General features: G+C 48.4%; 1 protein-coding gene across 2 annotated transcripts in view; it reads left to right on the top strand.

The window, feature by feature from the left end:
• The window catches only part of MARCO (macrophage receptor with collagenous structure), a 159175-nt gene that overhangs the window by 121602 nt on the left and 18758 nt on the right, over positions 1-18815 (top strand). For both annotated transcript variants that reach the window (XM_063428516.1, XM_063428517.1), the window contains 5 exons: positions 3172-3243; positions 3617-3724; positions 12266-12373; positions 12771-12824; positions 13149-13193. In XM_063428516.1, coding sequence (XP_063284586.1) covers positions 3172-3243; positions 3617-3724; positions 12266-12373; positions 12771-12824; positions 13149-13193 — 387 coding nt within the window. The remainder of the gene's footprint in view (positions 1-3171; positions 3244-3616; positions 3725-12265; positions 12374-12770; positions 12825-13148; positions 13194-18815) is intronic.

Below are 18815 nucleotides of genomic sequence, written 5' to 3' on the forward strand. Positions count from 1 at the left end.
CACCCAGACCCACAGGGCAGTCATAGTATCACCCAGACACACGGGCAGTCATAGTAAACACCCAGACACACGGGGCAGTCATAGGATCACCCTGACCCACGGGGCAGTCATAGTATCACCCTGACCCACGCGGCAGTCATAGTATCACCCTGACCCACGCGGCAGTCATAGTATCACCCAGACACACGGGGCAGTCATAGTATCACCCTGACACACGGGGCAGTCATAGTATCACCCAGACACACGGGGCAGTCATAGTAAACACCCGGACACACGGGGCAGTCATAGTATCACCCAGACCCACGGGGCAGTCATAGTAAACACCCAGATCCACAGGGCAGTCATAGTATCACCCTGACCAACGCGGCAGTCATAGTATCACCCAGACACACAGCAGTCATAGTATCACTCTGACCCACGGGGCAGTCATAGTATCACCCAGACCCACGGGGCAGTCATAGTATCACCCTGACCCACGCGGCAGTCATAGTATCACCCTGACCCACGCGGCAGTCATAGTATCACCCAGACACACGGGGCAGTCATAGTATCACCCAGACACACGGGGCAGTCATAGTATCACCCAGACATACGCAGCAATTATAGTATCACCCAGACCCACCAGGCAGTCATAGTATCACCCAGACACACGGGCAGTCATAGTAAACACCCAGACACACGGGGCAGTCATAGTATCACCCTGACCCACGGGGCAGTCATAGTATCACCCTGACCCACGCGGCAGTCATAGTATCACCCTGACCCACGCGGCAGTCATAGTATCACCCAGACACACGGGGCAGTCATAGTATCACACTGACACACGGGGCAGTCATAGTATCACCCAGACACACGGGGCAGTCATAGTAAACACCCGGACACACGGGGCAGTCATAGTATCACCCAGACCCACGGGGCAGTCATAGTAAACACCCAGACCCACAGGGCAGTCATAGTATCACCCTGACTCACGCGGTAGTCATAGTATCACCCAGACCCACACCGCAGTCATAGTATCACTCTCATAGTATCACCCAGACCCACGGGGCAGTCTTAGTATCACCCTGACCCACGCGGCAGTCATAGTATCACCCAGACACATGGGGCAGTCATAGTATCACCCAGACACACGGGGCAGTTATAGTATCACCCAGACCCACAGGGCAGTCATAGTATCACCCAGACACACGGGCAGTCATAGTAAACACCCAGACACACGGGGCAGTCATAGTATCACCCTGACCCACGGGGCAGTCATAGTATCACCCTGACCCACGCGGCAGTCATAGTATCACCCTGACCCACGCGGCAGTCATAGTATCACCCAGACACACGGGGCAGTCATAGTATCACCCTGACACACGGGGCAGTCATAGTATCACCCAGACACACGGGGCAGTCATAGTAAACACCCGGACACACGGGGCAGTCATAGTATCACCCAGACCCACAGGGCAGTCATAGTAAACACCCAGATCCACAGGGCAGTCATAGTATCACCCTGACCCACGCGGCAGTCATAGCATCACCCAGACACACAGCAGTCATAGTCATAGTATCACCCAGACCCACGGGGCAGTCATAGTATCACCCTGACCCACGCGGCAGTCATAGTATCACCCTGACCCACGCGGCAGTCATAGTATCACCCAGACACACGGGGCAGTCATAGTATCACCCAGACACACGGGGCAGTCATAGTATCACCCAGACCCACCAGGCAGTCATAGTATCACCCAGACACACGGGCAGTCATAGTAAACACCCAGACACACGGGGCAGTCATAGTATCACCCTGACCCACGGGGCAGTCATAGTATCACCCTGACCCACGCGGCAGTCATAGTATCACCCTGACCCACGCGGCAGTCATAGTATCACCCAGACACACGGGGCAGTCATAGTATCACCCTGACACACGGGGCAGTCATAGTATCACCCAGACACACGGGGCAGTCATAGTAAACACCAGGACACACGGGGCAGTCATAGTATCACCCAGACCCACGGGGCAGTCATAGTAAACACCCAGACCCACAGGGCAGTCATAGTATCACTCTGACCCACGCGGCAGTCATAGTATCACCCAGACCAACGGGGCAGTCATAGTATCACCCTGACCCACGCGGCAGTCATAGTATCACCCTGACCCACGCGGCAGTCATAGTATCACCCAGACACACGGGGCAGTCATAGTATCACCCAGACACACGGGGCAGTCATAGTATCACCCAGACACACGCAGCAGTTATAGTATCACCCACACCCACAGGGCAGTCATAGTATCACCCAGACACACGGGCAGTCATAGTAAACACCCAGACACACGGGGCAGTCATAGTATCACCCTGACCCACAGGGCAGTCATAGTATCACCCAGACCCACAGGGCAGTCATAGTAAACACCCAGACCCACAGGGCAGTCATAGTATCACCCAGACCCACAGGGCAGTCATAGTATCACCCAGACCCACACGGCAGTCATAGTATCACCCAGACACACGGGGCAGTCATAGTAAACACCCAGACACATGGGGCAGTCATAGTATCACCCAGACCCACGGGGCAGTCATAGTATCACCCAGACACACGGCAGTCATAGTATCACCCAGACACACGGGGCAGTCATAGTAAACACCCAGACACACGGGGGAGTCATAGTATCACCCAGACCCACGGGGCAGTCATAGTATCACCCAGACACACGGCAGTCATAGTATCACCCAGACACACGGGGCAGTCATAGTAAACACCCAGACACACGGGGCAGTCATAGTATCACCCAGACCCACAGGGCAGTCATAGTATCACCCAGACCCACGGGGCAGTCATAGTATCACCCAGACACACGGCAGTCATAGTATCACCCAGACCCACACTGCAGTCATAGTATCACCCAGACACACGTGGGCAGTCATAGTATCACCCAGACACACGGGACAGTCATAGTAAACACCCAGACACACGCGGCAGTCATAGTATCACCCAGACCCACACGGCAGTCATAGTATCACCCTGACCCACGGCAGTCATAGCATCACCCTGCCTGGCGTTATATCAGCCTACATGTTATTATATTTTTGCTCCGTGTGGCTTTATAACTCTGTGTGTTATTACATGCTTCATGTCGTGTTTACTAATGTATCAGGTGATTTTGTTTGGCTGCACTAGGATTGCCAGGTAGCCGAGGAGAGCCAGGCCCCCCAGGAGGTCCAGGGCTAAAAGGAGAGAAGGGAGATGAAGGTGAGGAATGGACACTGACAATCTTTACCCTGAACCCTGAGAATCTGCTAATTCACTGGGAGAGCCAATGAATCTGCACTGTCACCCAGAGAATATGACCATTCACTTAGATTATCTGACAATTCACCCAGAGAATCTGGCAAGTAATGCAGAGAATCTGCCCATTCACTCAGAGAATCTAACAATTCACGCAGAGAATCTGACAAGTAATGCAGAGAATCTGCCCATTCACTCAGAGAATCTAACAATTCACACAGAGAATCTGAGAATTCACCCACGGAACCTGCCCATAATGCTGTTTTCTCTTTCAAGGGCAATACATTGGGTGCATAGAAGTGTAATACATTTTAATGAGGGGCTCATTGTATGCCAGGTCTGCAAGGATTAAAGGGAGAAGCTGGTACACCGGGTAACCATGGACTGGCAGGTCCTCCAGGACAACCTGGACCATCAGGAGAAAAAGGATCCAGCGGCAGAAATGGTAAGAAACTATTCTTTGCAATTTGGGAAATTCACTTTTAAAGTTATTTCTAGAAATATTTCAATTTATATAATTATATATTATAATTTATTACTATCACTAATTATTAGTATATATATTACAATTGACGATCACTAATTTTTTAATATATAGGTTAAAATTATTAACTGTCACTAGTTCTAGATACATTATAAATGTATATAAATGTGGGAACAGGGATAATAACTGGGGGAGAAATTATAATAATAGGGGAGCAGTGATAATAACTGGGGGAGCAGGGATAATAACTGGGGGAGCAGGGATAATAACTGGGGAAAAAGGGATAATAACAGGGGCAGCAGGGATAATAACTGGGGGAGCAGGGATAATAACAGGGGGAGCAGGGATAATAACTGGGGGAGCAGGGATAATAACTGGGGGAGCAGGGATAATAACAGGGGGATCAGGGATAATAACAGGGGGAGCAGGGATAATAACTGGGGGAGCAGGGATAATAACAGGGGGAGCAGGGATAATAACTGGGGGAGCAGGGATAATAACAGGGGGAGCAGAGATAATAACTGGGGGAGCAGGGATAATAACTGGGGGAGCAGGGATAATAACTGGGGGAGCAGGGATTATAACAGGGGGAGCAGTGATAATAACTTGGGGAGCAGGGATAATAACTGGGGGAGCAGGGATAATAACTGGGGGAGCCGGGATAATAACTGGGGGAGCAGGGATAATAACTGGGGGAGCAGGGATAATAACAGGGGGAGCAGGGATAATAACTGGGGGAGCAAAGATAATAACAGGGGGAGCAGGGATAATAACTGGGGCAGCAGAGATAATAACAGGGGGAGCAGGGATAATAACAGGGGGAGCGGGGATAATAACTGGGGGAGCAGGGATAATAGTGGGAGCAGGGATAATAACTGGGGCAGCAGGGATAATAACAGGGGGAGCAGGGATAATAACTGGGGGAGCAGGGATAATAACAGGGGGAGCAGGGATAATAACTGGGGGAGCAGGGATAATAACAGGGGGAGCAGAGATAATAACAGGGGGAGCAGGGATAATAACAGGGGGAGCGGGGATAATAACTGGGGGAGCAGGGATAATAACAGTGGGAGCAGGGATAATAACAGGGGGAGCAGGGATAATAACAGGGGGAGCAGGGATAATAACTGGGGGAGCAGTGATAATAACTGGGGGAGCAGGGATAATAACAAGGGCAGCAGGGATAATAACTGGGGCAGCAGGGATAATAACAGGGGCAGCAGGGATAATAACAGGGGGAGCAGGGATAATAACTGGGGGAGCAGGGATAATAACTGGGGGAGCAGGGATAATAACTGGGGGAGCAGGGATAATAACTGGGGGAGCAGGGATAATAACAGGGGGAGCAGTGATAATAACTTGGGGAGCAGGGATAATAACTGGGGGAGCAGGGATAATAACTGGGGGAGCAGGGATAATAACAGGGGGAGCAGGGATAATAACTGGGGGAGCAAAGATAATAACAGGGGGAGCAGGGATAATAACTGGGGCAGCAGAGATAATAACAGGGGGAGCAGGGATAATAACAGGGGGAGCAGGGATAATAACAGTGGGAGCAGGGATAATAACAGGGGGAGCAGGGATAATAACAGGGGGAGCAGGGATAATAACTGGGGGAGCAGTGATAATAACTGGGGGAGCAGGGATAATAACAAGGGCAGCAGGGATAATAACTGGGGCAGCAGGGATAATAACAGGGGCAGCAGGGATAATAACAGGGGGAGCAGGGATAATAACTGGGGGAGCAGGGATAATAACTGGGGGAGCAGGGATAATAACTGGGGGAGCAGGGATAATAACTGGGGGAGCAGGGATAATAACAGGGGGAGCAGTGATAATAACTTGGGGAGCAGGGATAATAACTGGGGGAGCAGGGATAATAACTGGGGGAGCAGGGATAATAACTGGGGGAGCAGGGATAATAACTGGGGGAGCAGGGATAATAACAGGGGGAGCAGGGATAATAACTGGGGGAGCAAAGATAATAACAGGGGGAGCAGGGATAATAACTGGGGCAGCAGAGATAATAACAGGGGGAGCAGGGATAATAACAGGGGGAGCGGGGATAATAACTGGGGGAGCAGGGATAATAGTGGGAGCAGGGATAATAACTGGGGCAGCAGGGATAATAACAGGGGGAGCAGGGATAATAACTGGGGGAGCAGGGATAATAACAGGGGGAGCAGGGATAATAACTGGGGGAGCAGGGATAATAACAGGGGGAGCAGGGATAATAACAGGGGGAGCAGGGATAATAACAGGGGGAGCGGGGATAATAACTGGGGGAGCAGGGATAATAACAGTGGGAGCAGGGATAATAACAGGGGGAGCAGGGATAATAACAGGGGGAGCAGGGATAATAACTGGGGGAGCAGTGATAATAACTGGGGGAGCAGGGATAATAACAAGGGCAGCAGGGATAATAACTGGGGCAGCAGGGATAATAACAGGGGCAGCAGGGATAATAACAGGGGGGGCAGGGATAATAACAGGGGCAGCAGGGATAATAACAGGGGGAGCAGTGATAATAACTGGGGGAGCAGGGATAATAACAAGGGCAGCAGGGATAATAACTGGGGGAGCAGGGATAATTACAGGGGCAGCAGGGATAATAACAGGGGCAGCAGGGATAATAACTGGGGGAGCAGGGATAATAACTGGGGGAGCAGGGATAATAACTGGGGGAGCAGGGATAATAACAGGGGCAGCATGGATAATAACAGGGGGAGCAGGGATAATAACAGGGGGAGCAGGGATAATAACAGGGGGAGCAGGGATAATAACTGGGGGAGCAGGGATAATAACTGGGGGAGGAGGGATAATAACTGGGGGAGAAGGGATAATAACAGGGGGAGCAGGGATAATAACAGGGGGAGCAGGGATAATAACAGGGGGAGCAGGGATAATAACTGGGGGAGCAGGGATAATAACTGGGGGAGAAGGGATAATAACAGGGGGAGCAGGGATAATAACAGGGGGAGCAGGGATAATAACTGGGGGAGCAGGGATAATAACTGGGGGAGCAGGGATAATAACTGGGGGAGCAGGGATAATAACTGGGGGAGCGGGGATAATAACTGGGATAGCAGGGATAATAGGGGCAGCAGGGATAATAACAGGGGCAGCAGGGATAATAACTGGGGGAGCAGGGATAATAACTGGGGGAGCAGGGATAATAACTGGGGGAGCAGGGAAAATAACAGGGGGAGCAGGGATAATAACAGGGGCAGCAGGGATAATAACTGGGGGAGCAGGGATAATAACTGGGGGAGCAGGGATAATAACTGGGGGAGCAGGGATAATAACAGGGGCAGCATGGATAATAACAGGGGGAGCAGGGATAATAACAGGGGGAGCAGGGATAATAACTGGGGGAGCAGGGATAATAACTGGGGGAGCAGGGATAATAACTGGGGGAGAAGGGATAATAACAGGGGGAGCAGGGATAATAACAGGGGGAGCAGGGATAATAACAGGGGGAGCAGGGATAATAACTGGGGGAGCAGGGATAATAACTGGGGGAGAAGGGATAATAACAGGGGGAGCAGGGATAATAACAGGGGGAGCAGGGATAATAACTGGGGGAGCAGGGATAATAACTGGGGGAGCAGGGATAATAACTGGGGGAGCAGGGATAATAACTGGGGGAGCGGGGATAATAACTGGGATAGCAGGGATAATAGGGGCAGCAGGGATAATAACAGGGGCAGCAGGGATAATAACTGGGGGAGCAGGGATAATAACTGGGGGAGCAGGGATAATAACAGGGGAGCAGGGATAATAACTGGGGGAGCAGGGATAATAACAGTGGGAGCAGGGATAATAACAGGGGGAGCAGGGATAATAACTGGGGAGCAGGGATAATAACAGGGGGAGCAGGGATAATAACTGGGGGAGCAGGGATAATAACATGGGGAGCGGGGATAATAACTGGGATAGCAGGGATAATAGGGGCAGCAGGGATAATAACAGGGGGAGCAGGGATAATAACTGGGGGAGCAGGGATAATAACTGGGGGAGCAGGGATAATAACTGGGGGAGCAGGGATAATAACTGGGGGAGCAGGGATAATAACAGGGGAGCAGGGATAATAACAGGGGAGCAGGGATAATAACTGGGGGAGCAGGGATAATAATAGGGGGAGCAGGGATAATAACAGGGGGAGCAGGGATAATAACTGGGGGAGCAGGGATAATAACTGGGGGAGCATGGATAATAACTGGGGGAGCAGGGATAATAATAGGGGGAGCAGGGATAATAACAGGGGAGCAGGGATAATAACTGGGGGAGCAGGGATAATAACTGGGGGAGCAGGGATAATAACTGGGCGAGCAGGGATAATAACTGGGGGAGCAGGGATAATAACTGGGGGAGCAGGGATAATAACAGTGGGAGCAGGGATAATAACAGGGGGAGCAGGGATAATAACTGGGGAGCAGGGATAATAACAGGGGGAGCAGGGATAATAACTGGGGGAGCAGGGATAATAACATGGGGAGCGGGGATAATAACTGGGATAGCAGGGATAATAGGGGCAGCAGGGATAATAACAGGGGGAGCAGGGATAATAACTGGGGGAGCAGGGATAATAACCGGGGGAGCAGGGATAATAACTGGGGGAGCAGGGATAATAACTGGGGAGCAGGGATAATAACCGGGGGAGCGGGGATAATAACTGGGGGAGCAGGGATAATAACTGGGGGAGCAGGGATAATAATAGGGGGAGCAGGGATAATAACAGGGGGAGCAGGGATAATAACTGGGGAGCAGGGATAATAATAGGGGGAGCAGGGATAATAACAGGGGGAGCAGGGATAATAACTGGGGGAGCAGGGATAATAACTGGGGGAGCAGGGATAATAATAGGGGGAGCAGGGATAATAACAGGGGAGCAGGGATAATAACTGGGGGAGCAGGGATAATAACTGGGGGAGCATGGACAATAACTGGGGGAGCAGGGATAATAACAGGGGGAGCAGGGATAATAACAGGGGGAGCAGGGATAATAACAGGGGAGCAGGGATAATAACAGGGGGAGCGGGGATAATAACTGGGGGAGCAGGGATAATAACAGGGGAGCAGGGATAATAACAGGGGGAGCGGGGATAATAACTGGGGGAGCAGGGATAATAACTGGGGGAGCAGGGATAATAACAGGGGAGCAGGGATAATAACAGGGGAGCAGGAATAATAACAGGGGGAGCGGGGATAATAACTGGGGCAGCAGGGATAATAACAGGGGATCAGGGATAATAACAGGGGGAGCAGGGATAATAACAGGGGGAGCAGGGATAATAACAGGGAGAGCAGGGATAATAACAGGGGGAGCAGGGATAATAACAGGGGGAGCAGGGATAATAACAGGGAGAGCAGGGATAATAACAGGGGGAGCAGGGATAATAACTGGGGGAGCAGGGATAATAACTGGGGGAGCAGGGATAATAACAGGGGGAGCAGGGATAATAACAGGGAGAGCAGGGATAATAACAGGGGGAGCAGGGATAATAACAGGGGCAGCAGGGATAATAACAGGGGCAGCAGGGATAATAACAGGGGGAGCAGGGATAATAACAGGGGGAGCAGGGATAATAACTGGGGAGCAGGGATAATAACAGGGGGAGCAGGGATAATAACAGGGGGAGCAGGGATAATAACTGGGGGAGCAGGGATAATAACAGGGGGAGCAGGGATAATAACAGGGGGAGCAGGGATAATAACTGGGGGAGCAGGGATAATAACTGGGATAGCAGGGATAATAGGGGCAGCAGGGATAATAACAGGGGGAGCAGGGATAATAACTGGGGGAGCAGGGATAATAGCTGGGGGAGCAGGGATAATAACTGGGGGAGCAGGGATAATAACAGGGGGAGCAGGGATAATAACTGGGGGAGCAGGGATAATAACTGGGGGAGCAGGGATAATAACAGGGGAGCAGGGATAATAACTGGGGGAGCAGGGATAATAACTGGGGGAGCAGGGATAATAACTGGGGGAGTAGGGATAATAACTTGGGGAGCAGGGATAATAACTGGGGGAGCAGGGATAATAACAGGGGGAGCAGGGATAATAACAGGGGGAGCAGGGATAATAACAGGGGAGCAGGGATAATAACAGGGGGAGCGGGGATAATAACTGGGGGAGCAGGGATAATAACAGGGGAGCAGGGATAATAACAGGGGGAGCGGGGATAATAACTGGGGGAGCAGGGATAATAACTGGGGGAGCAGGGATAATAACAGGGGAGCAGGGATAATAACAGGGGAGCAGGAATAATAACAGGAGGAGCGGGGATAATAACTGGGGCAGCAGGGATAATAAAAGGGGAGCAGGGATAATAACAGGGGGAGCAGGGATAATAACAGGGAGAGCAGGGATAATAACAGGGGGAGCAGGGATAATAACAGGGGGAGCATGGATAATAACAGGGAGAGCAGGGATAATAACAGGGGGAGCAGGGATAATAACTGGGGGAGCAGGGATAATAACTGGGGGAGCAGGGATAATAACAGGGGGAGCAGGGATAATAACAGGGAGAGCAGGGATAATAACAGGGGGAGCAGGGATAATAACAGGGGCAGCAGGGATAATAACAGGGGCAGCAGGGATAATAACAGGGGGAGCAGGGATAATAACAGGGGGAGCAGGGATAATAACTGGGGAGCAGGGATAATAACAGGGGGAGCAGGGATAATAACAGGGGGAGCAGGGATAATAACATGGGGAGCAGGGATAATAACTGGGGGAGCAGGGATAATAACAGGGGGAGCAGGGATAATTACTGGGGGAGCAGGGATAATAACTGGGATAGCAGGGATAATAGGGGCAGCAGGGATAATAACAGGGGGAGCAGGGATAATAACTGGGGGAGCAGGGATAATAACAGGGGGAGCAGGGATAATAACTGGGGGAGCAGTGATAATAACTGGGGGAGCAGGGATAATAATAGGGGGAGCAGGGATAATAACAGGGGGAGCAGGGATAATAACTGGGGAGCAGGGATAATAACAGGGGGAGCGGGGATAATAACTGGGGGAGCAGGGATAATAACAGGGGCAGCAGGGATAATAATAGGGGGAGCAGGGATAATAACAGGGGGAGCAGGGATAATAACTGGGGGAGCAGGGATAATAACAGGGGGAGCAGGGATAATAACTGGGGGAGCAGGGATAATAACTGGGGGAGCAGGGATAATAACATGGGGAGCAGGGATAATAACTGGGGGAGCAGGGATAATAACAGGGGGAGCAGGGATAATAACTGGGGGAGCAGGGATAATAACTGGGATAGCAGGGATAATAGGGGCAGCAGGGATAATAACAGGGGGAGCAGGGATAATAACTGGGGGAGCAGGGATAATAACTGGGGGAGCAGGGATAATAACTGGGGGAGCAGGGATAATAACTGGGGGAGCAGGGATAATAACAGGGGGAGCAGGGATAATAACAGGGGGAGCAGGGATAATAACTGGGGGAGCAGGGATAATAACTGGGGGAGCAGGGATAATAACAGGGGAGCAGGGATAATAACTGGGGGAGCAGGGATAATAACTGGGGGAGCAGGGATAATAACTGGGGGAGCAGGGATAATAACAGGGGAGCAGGGATAATAACAGGGGAGCAGGAATAATAACAGGGGGAGCGGGGATAATAACTGGGGCAGCAGGGATAATAACAGGGGAGCAGGGATAATAACAGGGGCAGCAGGGATAATAACAGGGGGAGCAGGGATAATAACTGGGGGAGCAGGGATAATAACAGGGGGAGCAGGGATAATAACTGGGGCAGCAGAGATAATAACAGGGGGAGCAGGGATAATAACAGGGGGAGCGGGGATAATAACTGGGGGAGCAGGGATAATAGTGGGAGCGGGGATAATAACTGGGGGAGCAGGGATAATAACTGGGGGAGCAGGGATAATAACAGGGGAGCAGGGATAATAACAGGGGAGCAGGAATAATAACAGGGGCAGCAGGGATAATAACTGGGGCAGCAGGGATAATAACATGGGGGAGCAGGGATAATAACTGGGGGAGCAGGGATAATAACAGGGGGAGCAGGGATAATAACAGGGGGATCAGGGATAATAACTGGGGGAGCAGGGATAATAACAGGGGGAGCAGGGATAATAACTGGGGGAGCAGGGATAATAACTGGGGGAGCAGGGATAATAACTGGGGGAGCAGGGATAATAACTGGGGGAGCAGGGATAATAACAGGGGGAGCAGGGATAATAACAGGGGGAGCAGGGATAATAACAGGGGAGCAGGGATAATAACTGGGGGAGCAGGGATAATAACAGGGGGAGCAGTGATAATAACTGGGGTAAAGGGATGATAATTTGAGTTTTATTCGGTGGCATGGGTCAGTTATTTTATGGCATATTTTTTCAGAGACATAGAGGCAGCTTTATCCAGTAATGCAAAGTTTTGGTGCAAAACAGAAGTAAAGTCTGCATGATGTCCAGGTCAAATTGGTGTAAATTAACAGCCATTTCCTGTTCCAGGTGATAAGGGGGAGAGAGGTGCAGATGGTCTACCAGGCAGCCCTGGGGAGCCCGGCAATCCAGGGGAAAAGGGATCCAAAGGTGATCCTGGTCAGACTGGAGAAACAGGTATAAAAATTAGAAATATGTGGAAAATCTGAAAATGTATTTGTGTGGTTATTCATTAGAAACCGAATCCATAACTAACATCTACCCTAACCAAGCCCCGGAACACCCTCATAGCCACGATAACACGGTATACACACCAACCCCGGAAAGTCCTTATAGCCACGATAACACGGTATACACACTGCTCTTCAGATGAAAGCCCGTGTCGCTCATTACCCATAGAGTTGTAGCCAGTTGAATCCTTCAACACAGTGATGTAAATAAAACCCTTTTAAATGAAAAACATTTTAATGGAAACCAGTTTATTCCTTGGATTGCAGAAGGATTGCTAGTGGAACCACAGATCTTTTCAAAGAAAATGGATTCAACCATTTAAAATACTGTTTTTTTACCACAGGACTTCCAGGATCTCCAGGAAGAGCTGGTGAAAAGGGGGAGAGAGGAGTTCTAGGTAATGAGAAGCCATAGTAGTGACACTTTTGCGAAAATAGCAGCCAGTAGACGATTACCCTTTAATACACACCACAATAGTCTACCCATCACCCCATGTCATAGAGGACAATGACTGTATGACACTGGGCGAGGGACGCATATTTTGTTGTGTACTTTTGTAATGTCAGCGTATTCCCCTTTGTCACAGTGTGTCTCCTTTAAATGTGACAACGAAGTCCCCTCTGTGTACCTCCTCACTGTGTATTGCTTCTGTCTATCTTTCTGGTTACTATGTTTTATTGACTCTTTCAGAACTTTTTTGTTTTTCTTTTTGTTCTGTTAGGATCAAAAGGAAACCCTGGGCCAAAAGGTGACCAAGGACCTCCAGGTGAGATCCAGGGAAGTGTCTCACACACGTGGTGCACAAGGGTGGTCATTGGGTGATCTGGGAAGAATAGAGTGGTCACAGGGTGGTCTGGGAGGAAAAGAGAGGTTACGGGGTGGTGTGGGAGGAAAAGATTGGTCACAGGGTGGTCTGGGAGGAGAAGGGTAGTCTGGCAAGAAATAATTGCTCACAAGGTGGTCTGGGAGGAAAAGAGTGTTTACTGGTTGGTCTGGGAGGTGAGCAAGGATCCATGGTTCCTGGGAAGTGTCTCACACATAGGGTGCACAAGGGTGGTCTCGGAGGAGAAGGGTGGTCCTGGGGTGGTCTGGGAGGAAAAGAGTGAGAGGAGAAGGGTGGTCTGGGAAGAAATAATTGCTCACAGGGTGATCTGGGAGGAAAAGAGTGGTTACTGGTTGGTCTGGGAGGTGAGCAAGAATCCATGGTTCCTGGGAAGTGTCTCACACAAAGGGTGCACAAAGGTGGTCTGGGAGGAGAAGGGTGGTCACGGGGTGGTGTGGGAGGACAAGAGTGGTCACAGGGTGGTCTGGGAGGAGAAGGTGGTCTGGAAAGAAAGGATTGCTTAGAGGGTGGTCTAGGAGGAAAAGAGTGGCCACTGCTTGGTCTGGGCGGATAAGGATGGTCACAGGGGTGGTCTGGGAGGAGAAGGGGTTTCACAGGGTGGTCTGGGAGGAGAAGGGTGGTCACATGGTGGTCTGGGAGGAAAAGAGTGGTCACGGGTGATGTGGAAGGAACAGAGTGATCACAGGGTGGTCTGGGAGGAGAAGGTGGTCTGGGAAGAAAATATTGCTCACAGGGTGGTCTAGGAGGAAAAGAGTGGTCACTGGGTGGTCTGGGAGTAAAAGAGTGGTCACAGGGTGGTCTGGGAGTAAAAGAGTGGTCACAGGGTGGTCTGGGAGTAAAAGAGTGGTCACAGGGTGGTCTGGGAGGAAAAGATTGGAGACGGGGTGATATGGGAGGAGAAGGTTGGTCTGGGACAAAAATAGTGGTCACAGGGTGGTCTGGGACAAAAAGGAAAACAAGTTGTGTGACCCAAGTGATGGGATATGAACGGTATAACCTGAGATTTGCATAAAATGTGAATTAATTGTATTAAAATAAAATAACTCAGAGTTTATTTTAAAAATGCATTTATGGTATGAAGTATATAGATTCATTGCACATAGCAAAATAATTTCTACATTTTGAAAGCATTTTACCAAACTTTTTTTCTCCTTATCTGCTGTAGCAGGTCTAAAGCAGGTTACCTTTGCTGTTTACCCATAAAGCAGGTTGCCTTTGCCGTTTACCCATAAAGCAGGTTGCCTTTGCCGTTTACCCATAAAACAGGTTACCTTTGCCGTTTACCCATAAAGCAGGTTACCTTTGCCGTTTACCCATAAAGCAGGTTGCCTTTGCCGTTTACCCATAAAGCAGGTTGCCTTTGCCGTTTACCCATAAAGCAGGTTACCTTTGCCGTTTACCCATAAAGCAGGTTACCTTTGCCGTTTACCCATAAAGCAGGTTACCTTTGCCGTTTACCCATAAAGCAGGTTACCTTTGCCGTTTACCCATAAAGCAGGTTACCTTTGCCGTTTACCCATAAAGCAGGTTACCTTTTCCGTGTACCCATAAAGCAGGTTACCTTTTCCGTGTACCCATGAAGCAGGTTACCTTTGCCGTTTACCCATGAAGCAGGTTACCTTTGCCGTTTACCCATGAAGCAGGTTACCTTTGCCGTTTACCAATAAAGCAGGTTACCTTTGCCGTTTACCCATAAAGCAGGTTACCTTTGCCGTTTACCCATAAAGCAGGTTACCTTTGCCATTTACCCATAAAGCAGGTTGCCTTTGCCGTTTACCCATAAAGCAGGTTGCCTTTGCCGTTTACCCATAAAGCAGGTTACCTTTGCCGTTTACCCATAAAGCAGGTTACCTTTGCCGTTTACCCATAAAGCAGGTTACCTTTGCCGTTTACCCATAAAGCAGGTTACCTTTGCCGTTTACCTATAAAGCAGGTTACCTTTGCCGTTTACCAATAAAGCAGGTTACCTTTGCCGTTTACCCATAAAGCAGGTTACCTTTGCCATTTACCCATAAAGCAGGTTACCTTTGCCGTTTACCCATAAAGCAGGTTACCTTTGCCGTTTACCCATAAAGCAGGTTACCTTTTCCGTGTACCCATAAAGCAGGTTGCCTTTGCCGTTTACCCATTAAGCAGGTTACCTTTGCCATTTACCCATAAAGCAGGTTACCTTTGCCGTTTACCCAAAAAGCAAGTTACCTTTGCCGTTTACCCATAAAGCAGGTTACCTTTGCTGTTACCCATAAAGCAGGTTACCTTTGCCGTTTACCCATAAAGCAGGTTACCTTTGCCGTTTACCCATAAAGCAGGTTACCTTTGCCGTTTACCCATAAAGCAGGTTACCTTTGCTGTTACCCATAAAGCAGGTTACCTTTGCCGTTTACCCATAAAGCAGGTTACCTTTGCCGTTTACCCATAAAGCAGGTTACCTTTGCCGTTTACCCATAAAGCAGGTTACCTTTGCCGTTTACCCATAAAGCAGGTTACCTTTGCCGTTTACCCATAAAGCAGGTTACCTTTGCCGTTTCCCCATAACGCAGGTTACCTTTGACGTTTACCCATAAAGCAGGTTACCTTTGCATTTTACCCATAAAGCAGGTTACCTTTACCGTTTACCCATAAAGCAGGTTACCTTTGCATTTTACCCATAAAGCAGGTTACCTTTACCGTTTACCCATAAAGCAGGTTACCTTTGCCGTTTACCCATAAAGCAGGTTACCTTTGCCGTTTACCGATAAAGCAGGTTACCTTTGCTGTTACCCATAAAGCAGGTTACCTTTGCCGTTTGTTTACACATTTCATAAGTGTAACTTTTATACACGTATTTTGGCCGAGCAGCAATACATAAAGCAGTACAGATTACTGGTAATACACTCATCCTGTGTTGTGTGGGAAGCAAAATCGGATCAAAGATTGAATTAGTTGCACTATTTTCAACTGGCACATTTTTGATTATAAAGATGGGCAGCACGTAAGTCGAGGATCAGCACAGGTTAAAAGCATTATCGCTTGGTCTAAACAATATCCAGGGAGACCATACATCATCATATTTTTTCAGATTATTAGTATTTCCAAATTAATATTTTTCCATTGTGTGAGTATTTCGTTCAGACTTGGTAGTGAGTTTAATCTCCAATAATTTGCAAGACAGAATTCCGTGGCCATCGTGATATGAATAATAACAAGGTATTTCATTTAGATTTTTTGGTAGATCTAAATGAAAGAGAAATCAGTACTTTTTCTATATATATCTTAGTTACAATAGGTTTAATATTATTTAAAGCCCCAGCAAATATGGATAAAGGGACCCAACTCTACTTTACATTTCCAACAATAATTACAATTACTGGCATTGATTTTATGTAGAATTATCAGAAATGTATACAATCTTTGGAGGATTTTTAATTGCGTTTTAAATAGATTGACACAATGTGTGGCTGTTTTGAATAGTCTGAAGGAACTGTACTAAATTTCTAATGAATAATTCACACCCATATCTATCTCCCACTTTACCATACCTTTTGATTTATTATCTTTTTTTTTATTGTAAATCTGGCAGTTCTACTACACATTCGTCTGTTTTTCCCCTTTTTCGTGTGTTTTACCCTTTTTCCGTTCGGGTGTACTTTATACGAATAAAGTCCATTCGTCTACAGAATGAGGACCACCCCTGTACCCAATTAGAACGTTCACACCAGTAACTTAAGTGCGAAATCCGCAAGGGAAGTAATTATCGAATGCTCACCTGGGTGGCCGCCATTTCGTATAACCGAACACGTGGCAGACAAAAAAGTGGCGGCCATCTTGTCTCCCGAACGTGGGCAGTGGTACTTGGTCGTAGAGTGCCTGGAACTCTTTTCGGCTAGGCCCTCGCGCAAACCCCGGTAAAACTTAGATCGCTGTATGTTACATAGTTACATAGTTACATAGCTGAAAAGAGACTTGCGTCCATCAAGTTCAGCCTTCCTCACATATGCTTTTGCTGTTGATCCAAAAGGCAAAAAAAAAAAAAAAACCCAGTTTGAAGCACAATTTTGCAACAAGCTAGGACAAAAAATTCCTTCTTGACCCCAGAATGGCAGTCAGATTTATCCTTGGATCAAGCAGTTCTATTTCCCGACCCCCTACACGAACGACTTTCAGGAGAAATTAACTACCAACCAGGGGGAGCATTCGTATCCCGAAATTAAATGATTCCCTTGCTTGGTATTCGCACAAGAACCTCATGAACCAGCCAGAACACCTTTTTTTCATTGAACTGTTCTGGGCTAACGCCTCATGTCTGGCCGGTCAAAACTTTACCTCAATGACATTCCCGTTTCACCCAACCTATCTGAGTGATTCTTGGAAAAGTATTGTTAAAACAGACTTTTTCATATGCAAATCATGGCTCTGATGAATAATTGATTACCCAAGCTAGACAGTGTGTGAACATAATAGCATCAGCCAATATCAACAACATCCTCCCTTCATCGAATCTCCAAGACATATCTTTAACCGAGATCCTCGATGTTTTATTACCCCAAACAAATCTTAGATATGAGCGGATGCCCAGTTTAATTCTGCCCAGCCATGAGATTAATACATTTTTGCATTTTCCTACCAATATTTTCAGTTCTACACGGATATTATTATATTAATATTTAGTATCTGGTTTAGGTGAAAACTTAGTTTATTGCCCCCAAGTAATTTATTTCTTGATTGTCCCAAACACAATTAGATTTAGATTTTAGTACATCTGTTTGCTATTAATATTAGCTGTTATAATTTGGGTTTTTATTAACATTAATTTTATAATTAGAATATTAGTCAAATTCATTGAAATTTCCATCACTGTTGGCATTCTACATTGCTAAGCATTAGGATTACATCGTCTGCGTATGATTATTATTATTTATAAAGCACCAACAAGTTCCGTAGCGCTGTACAATGGGTGGACTAACAGACATGTATTTGTAACCAGACAAGTTGGACACACACACGCACAGAGGGGTTGAGGGCCTGCTCAGTGAGTTTACATGTTAGAGGGAGTGGGGTATAGTAACACAGTAACAGAGGGATTGAGGCCCTGCTCAGTGAGTTTACATGTTAGAGGGAGTGGGATATAGTGACACAGTAACAGAGGGATTGAGGGCCCTGCTCAGTGAGTTTACATGTTAGAGGGAGTGGGGTATAGTGACACAGTAACAGAGGGGTTGAGGGCCTGCTCAGTGAGTTTACATGTTAGAGGGAGTGGGGTATAGTAACACAGTAACAGAGGGATTGAGGCCCTGCTCAGTGAGTTTACATGTTAGAGGGAGTGGGATATAGTGACACAGTAACAGAGGGATTGAGGGCCCTGCTCAGTGAGTTTACATGTTAGAGGGAGTGGGGTATAGTGACAGTAACATAGGGATTGAGGGCCTGCTCAGTGAGTTTACATGTTAGAGGGAGTGGGGTATAGTAACACAGTAACAGAGGGATTGAGGGCCTGCTCAGTGAGTTTACATGTTAGAGGGAGTGGGGGTATAGTGACACAGTAACAGAGGGATTGAAGGTCCTGCT

This window comes from Pelobates fuscus, chromosome 8 (genome assembly GCF_036172605.1).
Source record: "Pelobates fuscus isolate aPelFus1 chromosome 8, aPelFus1.pri, whole genome shotgun sequence".
NCBI classification, from domain to species: domain Eukaryota; kingdom Metazoa; phylum Chordata; class Amphibia; order Anura; family Pelobatidae; genus Pelobates; species Pelobates fuscus.